Source organism: Gracilinanus agilis, chromosome 3, assembly GCF_016433145.1.
Source record: "Gracilinanus agilis isolate LMUSP501 chromosome 3, AgileGrace, whole genome shotgun sequence".
Classification (NCBI taxonomy): Eukaryota; Metazoa; Chordata; class Mammalia; order Didelphimorphia; family Didelphidae; genus Gracilinanus; species Gracilinanus agilis.
Genome location: NC_058132.1, coordinates 125,996,447 through 126,019,834, shown reverse-complemented (window position 1 = coordinate 126,019,834; position 23,388 = coordinate 125,996,447). Strand labels below are relative to the sequence as shown.

General features: G+C 37.6%; 1 protein-coding gene across 1 annotated transcript in view; it reads right to left on the bottom strand.

The window, feature by feature from the left end:
* LHFPL6 (LHFPL tetraspan subfamily member 6) overlaps positions 1-23,388 on the bottom strand; it is a 267,595-nt gene that overhangs the window by 21,676 nt on the left and 222,531 nt on the right. The window contains exon 2 of the mRNA XM_044668249.1: positions 10,752-10,850. Within this exon, the coding sequence (XP_044524184.1) occupies positions 10,752-10,850 (99 nt within the window). The remainder of the gene's footprint in view (positions 1-10,751; positions 10,851-23,388) is intronic.

The window sequence follows — 23,388 nt, the reverse complement described above, 5'->3', positions numbered from 1 at the left end:
GGCGTCCATTCTATGACCAGAGCTCTTGTTTTCATTTTGACCTTATTGTCTAATGGGATACTCAATATTTTTTTGGCTAATAACCTTATCTCTAGCTTTTAAACACCAAGATGGTAGAACTAGTTTTTTTGGCCATCCTACCCCAAGGCCACAGTTAGATATTAGTCCCAGGGCCTGTGCATCAGGAACTTTCATTTACTCACTCTTTATGTTAGTCTACTTTTCCTGGGATAGCTTGATTTCTATTTTTGTTATGTCTCAGCCCATAGGACAAAGAATATCATAAATAATTTCACAAAAATATAAACTCCCCAAGAGCAGGAATTTTTTATGCTTGTCTTTGTAAGCTCAGGACCTGGTACTTATGCTATTTGTCTTTCCAATTATAAAGTACTTTATATACATTCTTTCATTTGATTCTCTTAAGGCAGATTAATTAAATTTTACAGATAAAGAAGCTGAGATTTGAGGAGGTAAAGAGACATGTTGGTGGTCATCAAAAATTAATGCTGGGGGCAGCTAGATGGCTCAGCGAATTGAGAGCCAGGCCTAGAGATGGGAGGTCTTGGGCTCAAATCTGGCCTCCAACACTTCCTAGCTTTTGACTCTGACCAAGTCACTTGGCCCCCATTGCCTAGCCCAGTGGTTCCCAAACTTTTTTGGCCTACTGCCCCCTTTCCAGAAAAAATATTACTTACCCCCCTGGAAATTAATTTTTAAAAATTTAATAGCAATTAATAGGAAAGATAAATACACCTGTGGCCATCACTGCCTCCCTGGATCACTGCAGCACCCACCAGGGGGCAGTGGCACCCACTTTGGGAATCACTGGCCTAGCCCTTAATGCTTTTCTGCCCTGCAACCTAAGAAGGTAAGGATTTTAAAAAATATTGCTGTTATACAATGTTCTTCTAGTTCTGCTTATTTCACTTTGCATCACTTCATGTAAATCTCTCCAGGATTTTCCAAAACCATCCTGGCCATCATTTGTTATAGCTTAATGGTATTCTATTATAATCACATACCACAACTATTCAGCCATTCCCCAACTGAAGGCCAACCCTTCAATTTCCAATTACATCCTACCACAAAAAGAGCAGCAATAAATATTTGTGTACAAATAGGTCTTTTTTTTTTCTTTAAAAAAATAAAATCTCTTTGCGATACAGACCTAGTAGTGGTATTACAGGATCAAAGGGCAAAGGGTATCCACAAATTTAGAGCCTTTTGGGCATAGTTTAACTGGTGCAATTTTTAATTCTGTGTAAGGAAAATTGTTCTACTTTCTCTCCACTACACACAGTTCCGTCCCTGGGCAGAGATGCTGAAGCCCTTGTTTTACTACCTTTAGTGCTAGCCACTAGTTAGCTGGGAAGCTTGGTAGTTAAGATGCTCCAGGAAGGAAACTAGGAAAGAAGTTACAAGGTCATTTACATTTGACAGCAGGACAAATGAAGCATGAACAATTTACCCAATTGCAATGTGAAACAACCCACTATCAAGCAAGAGCAATCTAACAAAAGAACAGGGTTGTGGCTTAAAGCAAGAAGAGCCTACTTTTAGAAGTATTATAATAAAGGCTAGATAACAAATCTTCAGGGATTTGGTAGGCAGAATTTAACTTAGGGCAAGGCATTGGACTGCTCCATTTCCTTTTATATCTAAGAAGGTACTTTTTTCCAGAAAGCTTATGGAGTTTTTCATGAGACTCTAAGCATAAAAGCATGACTGCTTCTTAATCAAATTAAATACCAAAAATGAAAGCAATAATTACTCAAATTTGTCTGTAGAATTGGTGGGAAAAATTAATTGAAACACTATTTTTGATCATAAGTATATAATGATAAAAATGGTGTTCACTGGAGGAAAGTGAAGAGGGTTATAAATAACTATGAGGCACACATTAAATGAAACAGATAATCTTGTGGAGATAAGACCCCATGCTTCAGGGCAAATCCAATTTACTGTTTGTGAGCTATAAAAAAATGCACAAATTGTCACTATTTCTTTAAGAATGAAAGGGAGTTGGTACCATAGAGTGTTGGACTTGGAGTGAGGAAGACTTGAGTCCAAATCTGCTTCTATAGTTACTAGCTGTGTGACCCTAAGCAGGTCATATAATCTTTCTCAGCCTTAAGGTCTTCATCTTTAAAATGGGAATAATGATAGCAACTACTTAACAGAGGTGTTAGGAGCATCAAATGAGATAACACATGCAAACTTCTTTGTAAATCTTAAATTGCTATATCATCGCTAGCTATTTTTTAAAAGAAAGAAACATAGGATTAGTCTCATCTGTTGCACTTAATATTTGTCTGACTATTAAGTCACTTAATCTTTCTGATTCTCAGAAAAATTCCTAACATGCATTTTACTGATAGATTCTCCACACAAAGGAAATCATGGATCTTTGATAATTGACAGTATTTTATTTTAAATGACCCTGTCTCAATTCTTCTGATAAAGGTCTCAATCCAAGATATGTATATAAGAAATTCATTAAAATTTCTAAGAACAAGAGCCATTATCCCAAAGATAAAAGGTCCATTACTATGAAAAGGAAGTTTTCAAGTTAAGAAATCCAAGTTATCAACTACATATAGATATATAGTTATATGAAAAAAATGTTCTAAATTGCTAAAAGAAATTCAAATGAAAACAACTCTTGGATTCTTCCTCATACCCATCAGAGGGCCAAGGATGACAAAAAGAAAAAGAGGAAAATGATCATTGTTGTGAGACTGTAGAAAAATAGGCACACTAATGTACTATTGGTAAATTATGATATGGTCAGACCATTGTGAAAAGTAATTTGGGAAAACTCCCCCCACCAAAATAATTTAACAGTGTATACTCTATGAACCAATGATACTCTTACTGGTCCTCCATTCCATAGAGATAAATGAAAAAGAAAAACTAGCCTATGTATAATAAAAATAGCTTTTTTTATGTTACACCAAACTGAACACTAAGGAGAACACCCTCCATTTGGAAGATAACTCAACAAATTATGGCATATGACTTTATTGTAGTATTATTTCACCATAAAAGATGATATAAGGAATAATTTTGGATCACTTGTAAAAGACTTACATTAATTGAAGTTCTTTTTTTAATGGAAAGAAGAGAATAGAAGGGAAGTCAGAAAGAATCACAGACAAGATGAAAGACTTGGAAATGAACATATTAAACATATTTTAAAAGAAAAGAAAACTATATATAATTGAGATCTGGTTTCACATATAATATTTTCATTTCACCTGACCATTTTATTTGGTGTTACTAAAGTTCAAAATGAAAAATAAATGATTTTTAAATGAAATTGCTTTGCAAATTTAAAAGAAAAAGAAATGACTCATACAAAATGTTTTTCCTAGCCCTCCTTCCTCTCCTTCTAGTAAAAAGCCCAATAAAACCAATAGGTTTCATAGTGTTTATATAGCAAAATGAGTCATGACTTGGTCTAAGCCAACTAGCAAAGCTGATTGAATGGAAACTGAAAATATGTCAGTATTTAAACTATAAATATCAGCACTAAGGGGTCTAAGTTTTAACCTTAGACTGTGACCTTAAACCACTTAAATCTCCCTCTCATATACCCTTTGTCTAGAAAACTGAGTTAATATCAATTCTTACAAATAACCCAATGTGCTACTCAGTTCTGTGACAAACAATATAATTTGGTGGCTGCCAGAACAACTGAGATCTTTGTTATCACAAATGTGTGAACTTAGCTATTTACTATTTATCCTCTCTAGGACATGGTGCTCCCATCTGTAAAGTATGGGTCATCCTTCTGTCAAGTAAATTCTTAACAGAAACAATGAGAGAATAAATGGTATAATATACGCCATCTGATTTAAATTTTTTTATTTCAATTGTATTTATTATTGTTGTTATTATTGCTATTATTATTATTATTATTAATTTGCAAAAGCCAGCTTTGCATTAAACAAACTGTTGAATATTCATGAAACTAGGATGGTGTGGTCAACGAACCACCTTAGTAAATCATCCTTTAAAGCATTTTAGAAGCAGTTGCATCAATATATTTCTCTTTTTAAGTAAGGTGGCTTTTAAAAGTTGAGTCTTATAACACATCTAGGAGGACAACAGAAAGTTGGGAAACTTTGGTACATAAACTAGAAGAATTTCCTACATAAGGAATCTTTTGGAAAAAATCTCTACTTTCATTGCCTTGTAGATGAACTTCAGGATTTTCACAGCTGATCCTAGCTATGTATGATGGCACATAAGCAAATTATTTTTATTCAAGACCCTGGCACTGAGGATATAGTAAGGAACAGTGCTGTCAGTCTGTCATCTAACATTTATGAAACTTCTTCTATACGACAATCATTGCGCTAAGTCCTGAGGATGCAAAGAAAAGCAAAAGACAGTTTCTGCCCTCAAGTTCACAATCTCATAATGAAGAAGACAACATGCAAAATCTAGGTACAAACAAACGATCAATAGAGGGAAGGCACCAGCATTAAGGGAGATTAAGAAAGGCTTCTTGCAGAAGGTGAAGATTCGGGCTGAGGTTTGAAGGAAGCCAGGGAAGCAAGGAGCAGAGATGGAGAAGAGAGTTCCAGGTATGGAGGACAGTAAATGAAAATTCCACCCAGAGTTGGGTGATGGGTGATGGATTATCTAGTACAAAGAATGACAAGCTGGCTACTTGTCACTGGATTGTGGAGCATGAAGGTGAGGGAGGCATAAGGTATAAGAAGACTAGATAAGCACAGGGGACAGGTTCTGGAGGACTTTAAAAGCCAAACAGAGGATTTTATATTTGATGCTGGAAGTAACAGGGAGTTGACTGAAAGGGAGAATAACACAGTTAGTAGACTTCTGCTTTAAGAAGTCCAATTTGATAGCTGAGTAGGAGACAGACTGCAGTGAACAGGCTAGATGAGCTGGGAAGAGAATATTAACCAGTTTTTAGAAACAATTATTTAATTTCTAATTAAACTGGTGGACAGGACGATTTAGAAAAGGTCACAGGACACCTAGGACGAGCACAATTGAATGGCACCTGAAGCAATGATGGGCGACACTGTTCCACTTGCCATTGCTTTGCTTCTCTGCTTCCCTGCCACATTTGTCTACTCCAGTTTCTCTTTTTCTTGTATTCCTGTTTCTAAGCCTAAATCACTGAATGCTATATTCTTTACCTAACTGAGGCATTACTCTAGTTAAGCAATGTTTTTAGTTAATGCATAATTAGAATCTGTTACCTTAAAAACTATGATCCCCAGCAAAACTACAATTCCCAGAACCCCACTCACTTCCTGTTGTTACTGCTGACTTAGGATATAAATTGGGTGGAGGTCCGTCTTCCTGTTGGCGGCTTTGGTGGAGTGGGCTTTGGTGGAGCTGGCTTTTTGAGCAAGTAGAAAAACTTAAGTCATGTGGTTCTGTTTTGTCATATAATAAACTTTATGAAAAATAATACTTAAAGTATTGTACATTAATTTAATTCTTACATTAAGTAAGGGGTATTTCCCCCCTAAATTTAGATCTGTGAATTCTTTTGCATGGGGAACTCTGATGCAACATCTCCTACCAATAGAGATCACTAACTCTGATAATTTATAGTTTTAAGGAATTGCATGGGATTGAGTGACTTACCTAGAGTTATAAAGCATATTCTTTTTTATATAAATGTAAAAGATGACTTGAATCCAGGTCCTCCAGACTTTAAGACCAACTTTCTATGGTTTCCCTCTCTGCTTTTATTGACATGAGGCAGAAAAAGTTTGTTGAAGTGATCAACAGACTGAAGATGACTAGTATAATGTTTTCCCTAAAGAATGCCACCTCATGAGATGGCACAGGGGAAAGAGCACAGGGTCTGGAGTTAGGTAAACCTGAGTTCAAATTTCTTCCTCTTTGTATGATCCAGGGCAAAATCACTTAACCTCTATTTGCCTCAGTTCTTCAATGTCAACTTAATTTTGGGGAGCCCCAAGTTTGCCTCTGTCCCTTTGGGAACTTGCCTTTAGGGGAAGTCCCAAACTGACCCTGTCTTAGACTGAACAAGGGATCACCAAGCATCCATTAAGGGTTCTGAATAGGAGTGATAGAAATGCTCAGATCCTCAATTACCCTTTTTGTCTTAGAAGTCTCCCTCATGGTATCAGAGCTTCATTCCCAAGAAGACCACTCCCTGATACCCCAGCCTCTGGCTACAGCCTCTTTCCCAAGTCTGCTGGCAACCTGTCAGTATATGTTTGCAGTACTGAATTACTCAAAAGGTATATAAGACCCCAAGTTCTATTATTCTTTGGAGAATCATCTTTGGCAGTGATTCTCTCAGAGACACGGTCTCTAGAGCCCCAGAGTTTTGACTCTGTATGGTATTTAGCCCTTGGCTCTGTGTGGTGGCCGAACATTAAGGACCTGTCTCTTTCCTGATTAAAGATTTGGTTTTATGACAACTTTAGTGGTTTTGTGTTTTTCTAAGTTGACATCAACTATAAAATAAAGCTCATAATAGCACCCACCTCACAAAGTTATGGTGAAGATCAAAAGTGATAATATCTAGGAAGCAATTAGCTTAGTGCCTGCCACATAATGGGTGCTTAATAAATGTTTATCCTTCCCTTGCTCAAATGCAAGAGCTGAGACTTTCTTTCCATGATGATTTTTTGTTTAAAGGTTGGTAATCTCTCAAAAGTGGTATCCAAGTTAACCCTGCATTGGGAGCAGGGAAAAGGGGGGAAGGGGGAGAATTAGAGAAGTGGTGGAAGAAGTTGTAATATTTGTCTATTGTCAGGAGAGAAATATGGTAGCCATGTAGTGTCTCTTAAAAGGGGAGGGTATATAGTGAACCACCTTTCTAAAAAATGGAAGATGGCAAAAAACAAAGGTGGAGAAGTCACCTAGCAGCGGAACCTCATCAATAGCCTACTGAAAAGGTGGCAGTGCATGCCATTATTAGCTCCCAAGTCTAGTTTGACCCTTCACCAACTGGATGATTCTCTAGCCTCCTACTCTCTAGCTTTTGATTTTCCTGGAATTACTCTGTCAATTTATAGAACTGATTATAGATCTAGAAAAGACTTCAGGGAATAGTTCATCTAACTCCATTTTACAGATAGGAAAACTGAACTTGAAGCAAGCGAAGTGGTTGATCTCTGGTCACAATTCTGATTAATGGTAAACTGGGAATAGAAAGTAGGCCTTCTGATCCTGGGTTGGATTATTTTTCTACTATTAACAGCACCATCAAGAATACTAACCAGTTTTTAGAAACAGAAAATAAAAGAAGAATCCAAAGGGAATATGTAGTGAAATGAGATAAGCATGAGGATAATGCTGTGTCCCAAATCCTTTTAGAATTTCCCTCTTTATGCCTCAAATGTACATTAATTAGGAGAGGGGATATGCACAGCTCAGAAAAAGAACAGGGACTTTGTGAAAAATCTATAGCAATAGGACTCTAGAAGCTTTAAGAGAGATATTTAGGGAACTTGGAGTGTATTAATACAATAAAAGATAAAATGAGGTAGTTCTTTTTAATGTCCAAACTATGGAAAATATCAAACAATGAGCATTAATTAGCAACAACAAAAAAATGAGATCTTAAAAAAACAACAAGATGGGAATTGTCCAAAATAGACTATGTTGTCTCAGAGGATAGTGAATTCCTGTCCCTGGAGGTCTTCCAATGGAGGTTGAATGCTTAAAGTGTTAGAGAATGGCATTTTGCTCTGATAAGATCTGAACTAGATTACTACTGAGGTCCCTCCCAACAGTAAGATTTGATAATTCTGTGATTTTTCTTTACTCAGGCAAAGAGAAAGGATTTTAAAGAGTTTTAATTCAACATCCCAAAATATCAAACCATAAATTAAAATTCAGTGTCAACACACTAAAAAGAGACAAAGTGAAAATTGCAACAGCAAGATTTGGGTTTCATTATAATCTGCTAATTAATATAGCTATACTCGATAACAACAAACCAGCAAGAAAATAATTCTGGGCACGTTAAGGCATGTAGAAGAAAAATTTTTTTTTTTAATCAAAAACTTCAGAAAAGGAAGCCTTCAACTCTGCCCAAATATATAATCCTTACCCACAGTTCCCTGACCTAAAATGGAATGAGTCGGCTGGTTTTGAAGCAGGCATGTGTTCCCATGCACAGGGTGACCCAGATTCACAAAGGCCTCGAGGTCAAGAAAGCAACAAAGGATTGCAGGGAATTTGTACTTCCTACACGTGCATCTCTAAGATTGGTGTATCCCCTGCTCTGTGTCTGAGGTCAGAACCATTTTCAGGGAAGCCAAGGAGAGGCCGTAAACAAGGAACACTGGGTTCTAACCTCAAACTCACAAAGCCCGAGTATGAATAACTCTGAGCAAGTCATTTTATTTCTGTTTCATTTTCCTTAGATTTGATGTAATAGGGATAATGTGACAAGAAGCAGTGTGATAGAATGAATAGCTAAATAGCTTCGGAATCAGGAGGACTTGCTCTCAACTCTTACCTCTAACACTTTCTGTGTGTCTCCAGCCAATTCACCTAAACCTCTGAATGCTCAAGGAAACTCTCCAAGGCTATTATAAACTGAAGAGCAGATATGGATTTGCATCAGGGAAGGGAATTTCTTTAACAGAAGTTCCCCAGGAGTGGAAATCACAGAGACACTTTAGAAGTATTTTCTTTCTCTGTCTCTCTTTGTCTATCTGGCTGTCAAACTCTCTCTCTCTCTCTCTCTCTCTCTCTCTCTCTCTCTCTCTCTCTCTCTCTCTCTCTCTCTCCTCACCCCCCACATATACAAACACACACATTTCTGTGATAGTTCCAAATTCCTTTCCAGAATGGCTGGACCAAGCTCCAGAATTTTGTAGACTGTTCTCTTACTATGGTAATTACAATTAATTAGAATTTGGCTGTTTTTTTTAGTCTTGCTTTCATTTATATTGGTATGGTCATTTCATAAATTGTACTTCTCACAGACTCAATTCACTAAGGTCTTTTTAAGTTATGTACACACACCCACATATGCTTGCACATACATATAATACATATGTTTATCTTTATAGGATATATATCTTTGGGATACACAAAAACACATATTTACATATACACACATAGACACACACACACATATATAAAAGTTTCTCCAAGTTTTACACAGGAAATAAAATAAGAGAAATATTTATCTTAAGGATGCATTTACTTGCAGAAATAAATAGAAACAGTAAAACCTCATGAATGGAATAATAGCTCAAGATACATACAGAATGTTAGAAACCCTCAATCAGCCTATATATAGAATGAGGGGATAATAATGCCCTCTATATATCTCAGTGACATTAATGAAGTGCATTTTAAGATCTCATTTCACTTTACAAAGGACAATCCAGGTTTCAAGTAGCCTCCCTTTAATTATCTATTCCCCTCGTCCACTTGTGTAAGTATTGATGTCAATCTTTTTGCTTTATTCATGCTGTTTCCTATACCTACAATGAAATTCTGCCCCCTTTAACCAAATCATGTACAGCATTTTCTTCAAGACCAAATTTAAGATTCTTCTGTATAAAGCCTTCTTTGACTGATAACAACCCACAGTGAAGATGCACTGTATTTCTAAGGACTTATGTGGAATTTGTGTCATATAATCTTATTCTGTCATTGTTCCTTAAATCTTTATCGCATCTCTCAAAGTAGATCATAAGATGCTTGAGAGGTAGATAGAATACTGTTCTTGGACTAGGTGATATTATTATAAATGTTGGCTCAACAATAAGCCTATATCCCAAAGAGAACAAAGAGAGAAAAAAAGGGCCAATATGTACAAATATATATATATTTATATATATACATATATATATATATTTTCATAATAGTAGAAAACTGAATGCTTGAAGGGGTATCCACCTACTAAGAAATGACTAAACAAACTATTCTATATAAATATAATAGAATATTATTGTGTTGGAAGAAGTGATGAAATAGACTATCGCAGAGGAAACTAGGAAGACTTCTATGACTAGAATGCTGAATGTGACAGCAGTTTTCTAAAGAAAGACAAACTTTTGAAGATTTTAGAAGTCTAATCAATTCAATGCATCCAGAAGACTAAAAATGAATCATTCTGCCCACCTCCTCTGAGAGAGATGATAGACTTCAAACGAAGAATGAAATAGGGGGCAGCTGAGTAACTCAGTGGATTGAGAGCCAGGCCTAGAGATGGGAGGTCCTAGGTTCAAATCTGATCTCGGACATTTCTCAGCTGTGTGACCCTGGGCAAGTCACTTGACCCCCATTGCCTAGCCCTTACCACTCTTCTGCCTTGGAGCCAATACACAGTATTGACTGCAAGATGGAAGGTAAGGGTTTAAATTAAAAAAAAAAAAAAAAGAATGAAATATATTTTGGACATGGACAATGTGGGAACTTACTTGCTGGATTATACACATTTATTTTAAAAGTATTTTCTTTTTCAATTAAAAAAATTTGGGAGGGAAATGGGAAAGAAAGATAATAAAAGATTTTAAATAAATTAATTTATGAAAAAGAAATGTACATTCTTCCTCATAGAGAGATGGGGATTATGATGTTGAATTTGCTTTTGGATATATTTACTGCATTTGCTGGTTTTGTGTAACTGTTTTTCTTTGTTATAATAAATGTTCAGTACTTGGAGGGAGACAGTTTGGAAAATGATTGTTGTAAAATTAAGAGGCATCAATAAAACTTTAAAAATTAAAAGTAGTGAAATAATTGAGAGCTCTTACCCAGATCAAACTGGTCAGAAATGTAACCACAGGTCTGCCGGACTTCTTCACTGTCCCAGCCCAGAGGATAGAGAGCACAGCCAGACCCAATCAACAAGCCTGCAAAGGGATAAGAAAAGAAAATTCTCATACCACTCCCCACTGTTTTCCTAAATAAAGGCAATGGGTAAACTCAACACTCAGCAACACAACAAAAGATCACATTCCTTTACATTTTATAAAGCACTAGTCTGGGTTCCCTTAGCAATCAAGGGTCAATTTGATAACAATGACTTCTTCAAGTATACTTTACACACACACACACACACACACACACACACACACACACACACACACACACACACACANAGTATACTTTACACACACACACACACACACACACACACACACACACACACACACACATGAAAACCTGGAAGGGTAACTTAGTTTGGTTCCAACTTCACCTTTAAAACTTTTAACAAATCTTGTTTGGAAAATCCAGTCAGGAAAAAATTGATGCTGTTGGCTATTGCTGTGGTTGTTTAAATAAGCCAGTTTGGAAAAAGCTAGTGGCAATTCTACCATCTATCTTACATAGCAAGTTTGCTGTTGGGAACAAGTAATCCAGAAGCCCTCAGTAGTGACTATTAGGCTACACTTCACCATTCATCATTTTTTTTTTCATTTACACAAGACCCAAAATGGAATACTCCAGCAGTATCCAATTTTATCAGGGTAAAAAGAACATACAGATTTTCATGAGCAATTTCAGCAGAATGAATGAACTCATGAACCACATATGACCCATTATTATGCTCTGTTGGAAATTTTATATTCACAAAGCATCCACATGGCTCCAAACCTCTTGCTGTCTGATCATAGAAGGCAGAGGCTTATTTTAATTTTAGTCCTCTTTCTTGCTGGGGCTAAAATGGAGAGGTCTGAAGATTACACTGAAGACAAGTGACATTTTTATCTGAAGTTATACTAAATTATCTTGGCAACAGACATTGAGTTGATGATATTCAATTGGTTCCACTCTTATTTTTCACCAAGATCTAAAATGGTTCTTTTTAAACCCTTACCTTTTATCTTAGAATCAATATTATGTATTGGTTCTAAGGCATAAGAATGGTAAGGGCTAGGCAACTGTGATTTACCCAGAGACACAGTGAGGAAATGTTTAAGGCCAAATTTGAACCCAGGACCTTCTGTCTCTAGACCTGGTTGTCTACTAAGCCACTTAGTTGCCCCACTCAATATGTTTTTGCTAGAGGGTATCTGATTATCTACATGATTAAATCTGGAATCTTTTTTTTTTTTTTAAAACCCTTACCTTATGTCTTGGAGTCAATTCTGTGTATTAGCTCCAAGGCAGAAGAGTGGTAAGGGCTAGGCAATGGGGGTCAAGTGACTTGCCCAGGGTCACACAGCTGGGAAGTGTCCGAGACCAGATTTGAACCTAGGACCTCCCGTCTCTAGGCTTGGCTCTCAATCCACTGAGCTAGCCAGCTGCCCCCCTAATCTGGAATCTTTTGACCAATTCTAAAAATGCTGTTTCCTTGTTCAGCTAACTTTCTTCCATTAAACTTTCACAGATTTACTCCCAATAAAGTGCAGACAATAAGGCAAGTCATAACAATTCAGATAAATGCACAAAACATTACAGCAAGAAAAGAATGACACCTAATCTAAAGTATCCTTTCCATTGCAAGAAGGATAGAATTATAAGACTATCATAGGGTAAAGGGCCTTAAATGTCACCCAATCTTACCCTCTTCATTTTACAAATGAAGAAACTGAGGGCTAAAGAGTTACAGAGACTTTCCCTGGCTTATAATGAAGAATTGTGTCTACTGACTCCTAATTTAGGGCTTTTCTCATCTTGCTCTGTTGGTGCTAGAATATAGTTCTATACCATTATATTCTTTCTCAGTCTCAAGCACAGATGGTTTGTGTCTTCATCCAGTCCAAGTTTAAGGTTCTAATGTACAATAAAAGAAGGCTGACCACTGTAAGACAGAACATACAGTTGCAGAGAGAGGGGAGCATTGTGATGGGGAAATATAAGATAAAAGGCATTTGAGGATGATGGAAACAAGTGCTGGATTCTTGAAGCCCAGATGAAAGGGAGCACCAAAACCAATAATGTCCAGTGGATTTTCCCAGGATTCTTATCTGGGTCAAGATGGACAAGGCACTGGGGAGAGAGAACAGGAAATCTGAACCTCATGGCCAGGGGAAGGTTCCGGGAATGGTACCAATTGATACTGGTGAGGAGAAAGTCAGTGAGGTCAATGATGGTGGAGGGCAGGGAATAAACATTTATTAAGTGCCAAATATGTGCTCAGCACTGTGCTAAGTGCTTTACCAGTATTCTTTCACTTGATTCCCACAACAGCCCTATAAAACAGGTGCAATTATTCTTATTTTACAATTGAGGAAATTGAAGCAGACAGAGGTTAAGTGAGTTGCCTAAAGTCACATAACTACTAAGTGTCTGAGACCAAATTTGAACTCGGGTCTTCTTAACTTTAGCACTCTAACTACATGGATGCTTGGAGGTGTGAAGGTGAAAGGGATGCTGTAGTTAATTGAAATTCAAACACTCCTTTGGCTCAAGCCTTCCTTTGGCAGAATGACTGAAGGTATTTAAGTGTGGGTTCTGAAAATCATATAAAAGTGTTTGCAGTGAACAGCTGCTTAAGTGGTTTAATGTCCCTATCTTTCTACTTCATGTTTTTCACTTTTCCTCTTGGTGTCAGTGGGGTTTTGTCAATCCTGCGTCTACAGCCCTACCTCCTCAACTACCCCTTTTCACTACTGTACCAGAAATGCCCCCTAGGAGGAAAGTGGTGCAGTAGGAAGGAGGGCTGAGGGTTTGAAAAGAGGCTGGAAACTGGTCAGAGAGGTAAATTTGCTCTTCGGGTTGCCAAGAAGGAATTTTCCCATGAGGATTCCTGGACTAAAGAAGGCAAAGAGCCAGTCATAGAGCAGGAATCTATGATTCTCTTGACTAAGTACATTAGTGGCCTTATTCAAAATGGTGCCTTATTAGAGAGAGCCTTGAAACACAAGTAGAGGAGTATGGAGGTATAGTAAGCAAGGCACACTGATCTGGGTGTCAGAAGATTCCAGATTTAGTGCTAGAAGGGCCTTAGTATTCATTGAATTCAACAGCAGAAGAAACTAAGAAAGAGAGTGAGATTTAGTGACCAGGTGACTATCTAACCTCTCAATATCACTTTCATCACATGGGAATATTATTCTCCTCATTGGGATAATAATATTTTCCTCGACTAAGTCATAGGTTGCAAGTGGGGTAATATATATTAAAGGTCTTTGAAAAATGCAAGTGTTGCACAAATGTTCAGTGGCATCATTGTTATTTTAATCATTGAGCAGGGAGGTCAATATGATACATTAGTATATTTTTGAAGATTAGTTTGATAAGGTTGTATAAGATAGACTGGAGAGTGTTGCTTTTAGTTGAAGGCAGAGAAATCATCTATGTAAGGAACCCAGCATTGTGCTAAGTGCTGAGAATACAAGAGATTAAAAAAAAAAAAAGCTGGAATGAAATAGTGCCAGTGGAAACAAAAAAGGGTTAAATCAAAGACATTTTGAAGGATGAAGCAATAGAATTTAGTGACAGGTTGGATATAAGAGATGAAGGAGAAAAAGATGTCAAGAGACTCTAAGCCAATGAGACCAGAATAATGGTACTGCTGACAAAAATGTAGTACTTGGGGAGGGTAACCAGTTGGGGTGGGTGGGAAGGAGGGAGGAAACAGTAAGTTCACTTTGGGGCATGTTGTATTTCAAGTGATGGAAGGACATTCAAGATGAGATGTGCCATCGAACGCAAGTATAAAGGAGAAAGAAATCAGGGTTGGAGATGCAGATTTGGGACTCATCCAAGTAGAGCTGACAGATGAAGCCCTGAAAGAAGATGAGGTAATGGAGGGAATGAGCACAGAGAGAAAAGAGCAGAGGGCCAAGGACAGAAACTTGAGAAATGCCTGTGCCTAAGGAGTGGGCAAAGGAAAAAGAAGAGAAAAAGTCATTAAAAGAGTGATTGGAGAAGTAGGACAAACAGGTAAGCGTACTGTAACAGATGCCTGAGAATCAGTCCATTGGCAATTGTTGAAAAAGTGCCTACGTGCTCTAGTGCTCTAGGGAGTAGTGAGGAAGGAGCAGTGCTTCCCAATAAACTATAGAATACATGAGGGCTGGGACTATGCTTCATGTACTTTCTCCAAGTTTCCAGCCAAGTGTCCTATCCACATTAGATACTGAGTAATGGCTTGATGAATGGCTGACTGATCTGATTTGACAAGCTAGGAGTATTAACAGGGTCAGTGTGAATAAAACATCAGCTGAGGGAGGAAGGGAGACAATTCGGATCCCATTACTTCAGAAAATTTATGTGGAAATTTATTATTACATGTAATTGCCAAAACAAATAAAGAAACAAACAAAAAAAATAAAGAAAAGAAAAGGGGGGCAGCTGAGGCACTTTCCACAAATGTACATGAGAACTTTTGATTCCTCTTCAAAACAGTCAAAAATAATCTATAAATCTGTTAATCCATGAGGTGGCCCCATACAAGGAATTCCCAAAAATCTATTCCAATGGAGTAAGTTATGATAAAACTGTGGATACATTTCAACTTTGTAAAATAACTATTACAAGTAGTTTGAAAAGGGACATAGAAAGCATGCACATCAGCTGTGCAATTAACATAAAACTGGGAAGGAGTGCTAATATATAGGATAATAAGAAAAGAATCCAAAATATTGAAATAGGACAGATGAAAGTAACCTGAATCAACAATCAATAAGAAAAGACTCAAAAGATCTTAACAATCATCATAATTAAAAAGGCATAAACTTATCAATTAACTTCAGATTCATTGTGAATTTACAGTGTGTTGTGAGTACCAAAAAAGCTCATCTACTTGTATGCTACATTAATGGAAGCAGTGTCCAGGAAAAAAGTAGGCATGATTCGACTATATGTCATTCACTGATTTGATCAGACCCCACTCTGGGGTATAATGCATGGTTCTAATTTACTTTATGTGATTTCGGATGACAAAAGTAAGACTAAAAGTTAGAGAGAAGCAAGCTTCATTTCATATAAGGAAAAACTTGCTAAAAAACTAAAGCTGTCAAATAGTGGAATGGGCTACTTTATTAGGGAATGAGTTCCTCATCAGTAGAAGTATTTTAGCAGAGAACTAAATTTAGCAGGGGCAAAGGAGATTCCAGCTTGGATTAGGAGATCAGGTGACTTCTAAAGCCACTTCTCAGCCTAAGATTCTGTCATTCTAATAATGCTGGGTTACAAAGGAAACACTTTCTAGATCAATTCTTAATTGAATCTGTCTGTCCTAAACTTTACTCTGTATACAGCTTACTCTATTGGAATGAACTTTTGGGAGTGCTCTGTACAGTCACCTCATGGATTAGCAAATCACATAGATTATTTTTAACTATTTTGAAGATGAATCGGAAATCCCCATGTACACGGAAAGTGCCTCACCTGACATTTTCTTCACACTGTCCCTAAAAATACCTTGAGATTACTTAAAAGTAGTTAAGTATGTAGTATAAAGAACTATGAACTAAGAGAGTTCTGTGATTTCTTACAAATCTTACTTGGTAAAATAAGAAGTGCCCTGGGCTTGAAGTCAGAAAGTCTGGGTTCCGACTTGACTTTCACGTATTAGCTGTGTAATCTTGGATAGATATTTCAGTTTCCTTATCTGCAGAATGGGGATAGTGTATAGTTAGAAATATCTTTGAATCCCTAAAAACTACATTACCCAAACTTCCTTTCTGTATCACCAACAATGCATTTCCTTTTGTCTACGTTTGCGTGGTCACATTTTATATAAGTTCTGCCTCATTCTCTCTCTTTTGTTCTGGCTAGCGAGCTGGTTAGTACCTTTTAGTTAGTCTCTTTTGTTAGTTTATTATTAATAAAATTTTATAAAAAGATAATATTTAGTTATTGAATATTACTTTTAAAATCCACAATTGTAATTGTGGATTGATAGGGAGTGGCAGTAATGACACAGAAGGTTTGGGACTACACCTGTTCTTTCATTGGAATGGGGAGCTAACAAATAAGAAAGCTCCCTCTACCAAGATTTCTTTCTGCAACCCATAATCTTAGAGAGTTGCCTAGAACACCAAGAGGTTCAGGGACTGTCCCAGGGTCACAGAGATTATATTTATTAGAGGATCTTTTGGCTTTGAGGTTAGCACTCTATCCACTACGCCTCATTGCCTTTCTATATGAGATAATAAAGGTTATTCTTTTTGCAAACTACTTTTTTTTGGTGGAAATTAATGCTTAGCAGTTAAGGACCCTCAGTCCCAGTCAAGAGTTCAGTGGACCAAGTAGGACTGGATGCTGGGAATTTTCCCTTCTGTAAAATGTCTATTCAGAGTAAGCCCTAACACTCAGGCAAAGGGATATTAACATAACAATGGGATTCCTGCCAAGAATCCAACACAAGTCTCTTGTCAGCTTGTGCCAATCCCTCTCCTCAGGTGGTAAGAACAGAGTCTTCATGTTAAACTCATAAAGGCCTATTTCTTTCCAGTACATTTTTCTGAAGATTGCCTCATTTTTTTTTTCCATGACCATTACTCTATTCTTTTTCCACATTAAAAAAAAAATGAATGACTTTTTCCAAACACCATGTGCTCAGTGGTTACACTAGTGCCCAGCAGCCATTAATCTTTTATGTTTTCTGGATATTTCTACCCATCCCCCAGGTCCTTTATCTGACATACTATGGCCTCCGAAGCACCCAGGAGACTGAATTTCTCTAATTCACATGGATACCCCTCAATCTTGTGGTATGTCATCTGGGCATTTTCTCTGGAAGGTGCTGACAGATCATCACAAAGGCCCTGTAAGCTAATTTATATACAGATCATTTGCCATCCTCACTGGCCCAGAAAACTGCCTTTGCTTTTTCTTTCTTAAAAAAAATAATAAAACTAAGAACACATGTGCTGAGGGAGAGAGAGGGGGAGAGCAAGAAGTAGGATTTGGTCCTTTCAGTGAACCTTGCTGGCTCAGGATGCTCAATTCAGGGCCGGCTACTTTTTGCTCCCCAGAAAAGAAAGCTCGGTTGGCAATAAGATCTGTTCCTTTTTTTCTTCTTAAGTAAGATTCCTAGAGGCAGATGCAGACCCAGGGCTTGTTCCATTAACCAGATAGCAAGCTCTTCTGCAGATTAGCAAGCTAGGACTTCAAAGCAATTTTAGGTGGAATCAGTAGAATGGCTCAAAGTCATTAAACATAATTATCCAGCATTTTAAGTGGAAGAAAAAGTACCTGGAAAGAGGTAGGCTCATTTAAATCACGTGTACACAAAAGACTAAAATTTTCCTTCCAAAACATGGATAAGTGCTCTACAATTTGGCCTTAATGTATGCTACACCAGCCATGTAGGACCTCCCACAGTACTGATCATATCATGGTCCTGCAATGAATAGAGCACAGGGTCTGGAGACTCAAGTTCGTCTTCAACCTCAGATAATTCCTACCTATATGATTCTGGAAGTCACTTAACCTCTGTCTGCCTCTGTCTCCTCAACTGTAAAATGGAAATAATAACAGCACCTTCCTCCCAGAGTTGTTGGAAGGATTAAATAGGATTATATTTATAAAGTGCTTAGCACAGTGCCTAGCACATAGAAGAAGCTTATTCCTTTCTTTTCTGTTAAAAAATCTTCAGAGGTTCCTGATTGCTTTTAGGAGAAAAGAAAAATTCCTAAACCTTACAAAAGTACTATGCAACCTAATTCTGAACCTCCTTTCCAAGTATTTATCAGTCTCTTCATATAATATATAAGCCAAAATGGTCCACCAGCTAATTCTAGAACTTGGCATTAAACTTCCCATCTCCAAGCCTTCCCTCACACCTACAAAATTATTTTAGTCATTTCAGTTTTGTCCAACTCTCTTCAACCCCATTTGGAGTTATCTTGAAAGGACAGTAGAGCAGTTTGCCATTTCCTTCTCCAGCTCATTTTACCGATGAGGAAACTGAGGCAAACATGGTTTTTTTTGTAAATGACTTGCCCAGGGTCACCCAGCTAAAGAGAGAGAAGGTGATATAGACTGAATATGCAATAATCCCTAGAATGATAAAGTGTTTTGAGTTCAAATCCAGTCTCAGACACTTATCAGCTGGGTGACCCTGGGCAAATTCCTTAGCATCCTTTTGCTTCAGCTCCCTCATCTTCATGAGTCAGGAAGACCTGAGTTCAAGGTAGCCAATGTACTAAAGTATGGAGGCACTATAACAATATATCTCTATTATGGGCTGCAACTATATGATCTGAAGACTCTCTCTCAAAGGCTATGACTGATCCCCAGGACAGGTAGCTTTTCTTTGTATTTGCAGAATTATGTGTCTGGCACATAGAGACTTTAATAAATGTTACTGACTGATTAGTGGCCACCTGACTTCTTTATTCTCTGGGCTAAATGGGACCATTCAGGATCAACTTCCTCTTCTGAATACCTAGAAGATGTTTCATCAACCCCCAAATGAGGATTCTGTTGTCTATATCTATAGCTCAGAAAGGCATACATCATTAAATACTTAAAGGCACATAAATTATAACTTCAAATTGTGTATTTCAGTTGTTTTGTTTTGTTTTGTTTTGTTTTTAGTTTGAGTCTCCTTTGGGGGTTTTCTTGGCAAAGAACTAGTCTAGTGAGTAGTTTGCCATTTCCTTTTTCAGTTCATTTTCTAGATGGATGCTGAGGCACTGACTTGCCCAGGGTCACACAGTAAATGTTTGAAGCCACACAGGAACTCAAGTTCTGACTCCAGGCCTTGCACTCAATCTACTGTGCCACTTTAGCTTCCCAACTTGAAAATATATTTCTGTAAATGAAATAAAATGGAATATTTTTCACCTCTCTCTCTAGTTCTCCTCCTGAACTGTTCTCATACAGATGGCAAGCTTTATATTTTGTTTCACAGATTGAAACCATCCTTAGTAATATACTTCATTATACAAAATTCCTTCCAATTTTGTTTAATAATTGAAAATCTTACCCCAAAGACTGAAAAATAAAAACAGAAATACTAGTTTGGAACTGAAAATCTTCATCTGCCCTATCAGGCAAAAATTTCCCCTCTGGGTTTTATTATAAGTTTTCTTCATTGGCATCACATACTTTTTTATACCAGGAGACACTAATCATGAGATCCAGGTGCCCAGGGCTATCTGGTTTTTGTTTGTTTGTTTGTTTTTCTCCTTTATCTCTGCCTTAGGCATAAAGCTTAATGAAGTAGTCTCACATGGCTAGCAGTTTTTTATTCTTATACATATTACTCATGGACTCGACATCCTTTCTCACTTTGGCATCAGTCTTTGTTTTCCTTAGCTCCTGCTTTGCTAGCTATGGCTGCTCCTTTTGAACATCAATCCTTGGAGATTTTGCATGGACTTCTTAAAAGTCTTTGGAGTCACCCACTGATGGTTGCATAGAATGGCTGCTACTCAGTGTGCTCAATTGTAAGTTAAAATTTTAGCTGCTAGGTTGTCTTTAGACTTGGTCAGCACTTTCAGTCATTCCTGCAGTGTGATGGATGCATTCTATGTCCTGAACAACCTGGCTGTCAATCCATCTATCAGGTGCTGAAGACGTATGTTCAAAATTAATGCATTCATTCTATCAAACAGATCATCTCCTGGGTCCTTGTTTTCCATGAAGAGCTGAAAAATTCTTAAATACTGTCTTTTCTACAGGCACTTTGTGGAAGTATCGGGTAGAGTCTTGTCCTAGAAAGTCAAATTCAACATGATCCTTCCCATCCAATTCATGGTATAGCTGTGTGTATTCAACCCAAAAGAACACAGCAGCCAGATTTTGTTTCATTTCTAATACATTCCAAATAAAATGTGTTTTTTTTTCTTAAAGTTCATGTTGCTTTCCAGTAGACATGTCAAGAGAAATATATATGGCATAATAGAGATCAGGTAAAAATCTCCTGAGGGTAGCAAAAAGAACACCTAACGTAATTCTGCAGTGTGGATCATCTTCTGGCACAATGGAAAAAGTACCGGTCCTAGAGTCTAGGTTCCAATAGTACGTCTGATACTTACTGCCTGTGTGACCCTGGGCAAGGCACGATGCCCTTTGGCCTTGGTTCCTCATCTGTCAAGTGAGAGGGTTCGACTAAGAGGCCGCTGAGGTCTTTCTTAACTCTAGATTTAATATCTTCCAACATATTCTATATTATGTCTTTAAAAATACAAAGTGACGTGGGGGCAGCTGGGAAGCTCAGTGGATTGAGCCAGACCTAGAGACGGGAGGTCCTGGGTTCAAATCCGGCCTCAGACACTTCCCAGCTATGTGACCCTGGGCAAGTCACTTGACCCCCACTGCCTACCCTTACCACTCTTCCACCTATAGGTCAATACACAGAAGTTAAGGGTTTAAAAAAAAAAAACAAAAAAAAATACAAAGCGACGATAAGTCTGTTGTATAAAAACAAGCTTAGGCAATTCTAATACAGCTCTGTTCTAATAAATGAAAGTCTGAGTTTCACACACCTCACAGTAATATCTTCCTACCCCCAGGAGTTTGGCAGCTTCGTATTTGACTAAGATATATATGCTGTCTCCGTGTGTGGGGAAGGAGGTGTAACAAGTATGGGGCAAGCTATTATTAAATCTCTGGAATGATAATAATAATCCCTTATACTTGTACAGTAATTTTAACTGTTCCAAGCACTTTCACATCTGTTAACTTGTTTATCCTCCCCAACATCTCTGTGTGATAAGGAGAAAACAAGTGTTATTATCTCCATTTGATAGATAAGGAAAATTAGACTCAAGATCATGTGAGGAAGGCCACTTAAACTAGTTGGGATCACAGCTTGGGCTAGAATTAAGGTCTCTCAGTTGTTATTCCTGTGCTCTTTTCACTTTAGGCTTAGGAGGCAGACTATGAGAAAGCCTTTAAATGCTCTAGACCTATAAGATTCCTGCATACCCAGAAATCTTTGCTATTAAAGAAAATTCCCTCTGACTTAAATCTCTTGTCAGAGACATCTGGTCTCGGGGAGGAAGGAGGAGAGTCTCAGGGAATAGGGAGAGAAGGGAAGGAAGGAGACAATTTGGATTTTATAATTTCAGAAAATGTATATTGAAATTTTTTATTACATGTAATTAGTCACATGAAATATTTATTTAAAAATAGACAGGATAAATATAGGAGAACATGGATGTAAAACTTCCCACCACTGCTGGAAGAAAATAGCACTAGGCTTTTCTGGTAAATCAGTTTTCTTTCTGTTACTAAACACAAGAGCCCAAGAAGCACCCTGCTAGTACTGTACAGTGAATTTCCTTCCATCCTTCATTAGGACATCACGCTAATTTGAAGGTCTCCTTCCCTTCTTTGCACCTCAGCACCCTGCATAGAACATAAGCCACTATGTAATCCATACTAGGCTCCATGCTTTATCACACATCTACCAACACCCACAAATTAGCTTTCTAGCCTTGACAACATGTCTGCAATCAGGACTTAATAAGTTGCTTTAATGACTTGGAATTCGTTCCTATGGTTATTTTAGTTGGCCTAGTCATCTGCCTGGACTTCTGACAGCAATCCAAATATCAACTATGAAATTTTACGTTAACATTGCCACAACTCTATAGAAGAACTCTTGGAGCTTAGAGCATCTTCTGGTCCATTCAAAAGTAAATTTTCAGAATAATCAAGAACAATCTTTATCTCAGAGATTTTTCTGGCTTTCTGAAAGACCCTCCCTCCTCAAAAAACACAAGCCAGAAATAGAATCAGAATTGCTTTGATCCTCAGGTTCAGGGTCAGATCCCAAACTCAAACAATCAGCAACATCCCTAGACAGGGATTTTGCCAATGTGTAGAGAACAGTCTAAAAATGTCATGACCATAACACCAGCCATTCAGCTCAGAGACATACTCATATAGAACAATATGGAGACAAGGGCATTTATATTTCACAGACACATTTTATTACAGAATGTTGTTTTAATCCTGACACTTTAACATGAAAGCTTTCCGACAGACAGTCTAAGCTCAAATAACATCCTGCTAGCCAGAAAAGTTTTGGCCAAGGTACAAACACTTCCGTCATAGGTCTAATTACATTATATCTTTCCCTAAAACTTTTCTTTTGAAACTTCTTTGTACAAAAATGACTGAGTTAAAAGATCAATCCAAACTTCAGTCAGCCTGTGGGTTTGCTTATTATGATGATTATTTTTTAATGGTGGAAAACTTACACTTCAACCCCCCTAACTCTGCCAATGAGCTGTTTTTTATAGTTGAGAGGTCTATGAATCTTGAGAAGGGAGAAGGGGGCAAAAGTGCAACTGATGGCATTAGTCACTTCTTTACACATCTATTGGAGACAATGAGCCATTAAAACATTTAAGGACAAAACTAGTATCTAGGCAAAAACAAAATTTTTCCCTAATTATGAGAGAGAGCAAGAGCAGGGACTGGGAGAGAGAGGGATGGGGGGAGAGAGAGAGAGAGAGAGAGAGAGAGAGAGAGAGAGAGAGAGAGAGAGAGAGAGAGAGAGAGAGAGAGAGAGAGAGAGAGAGAGAGATA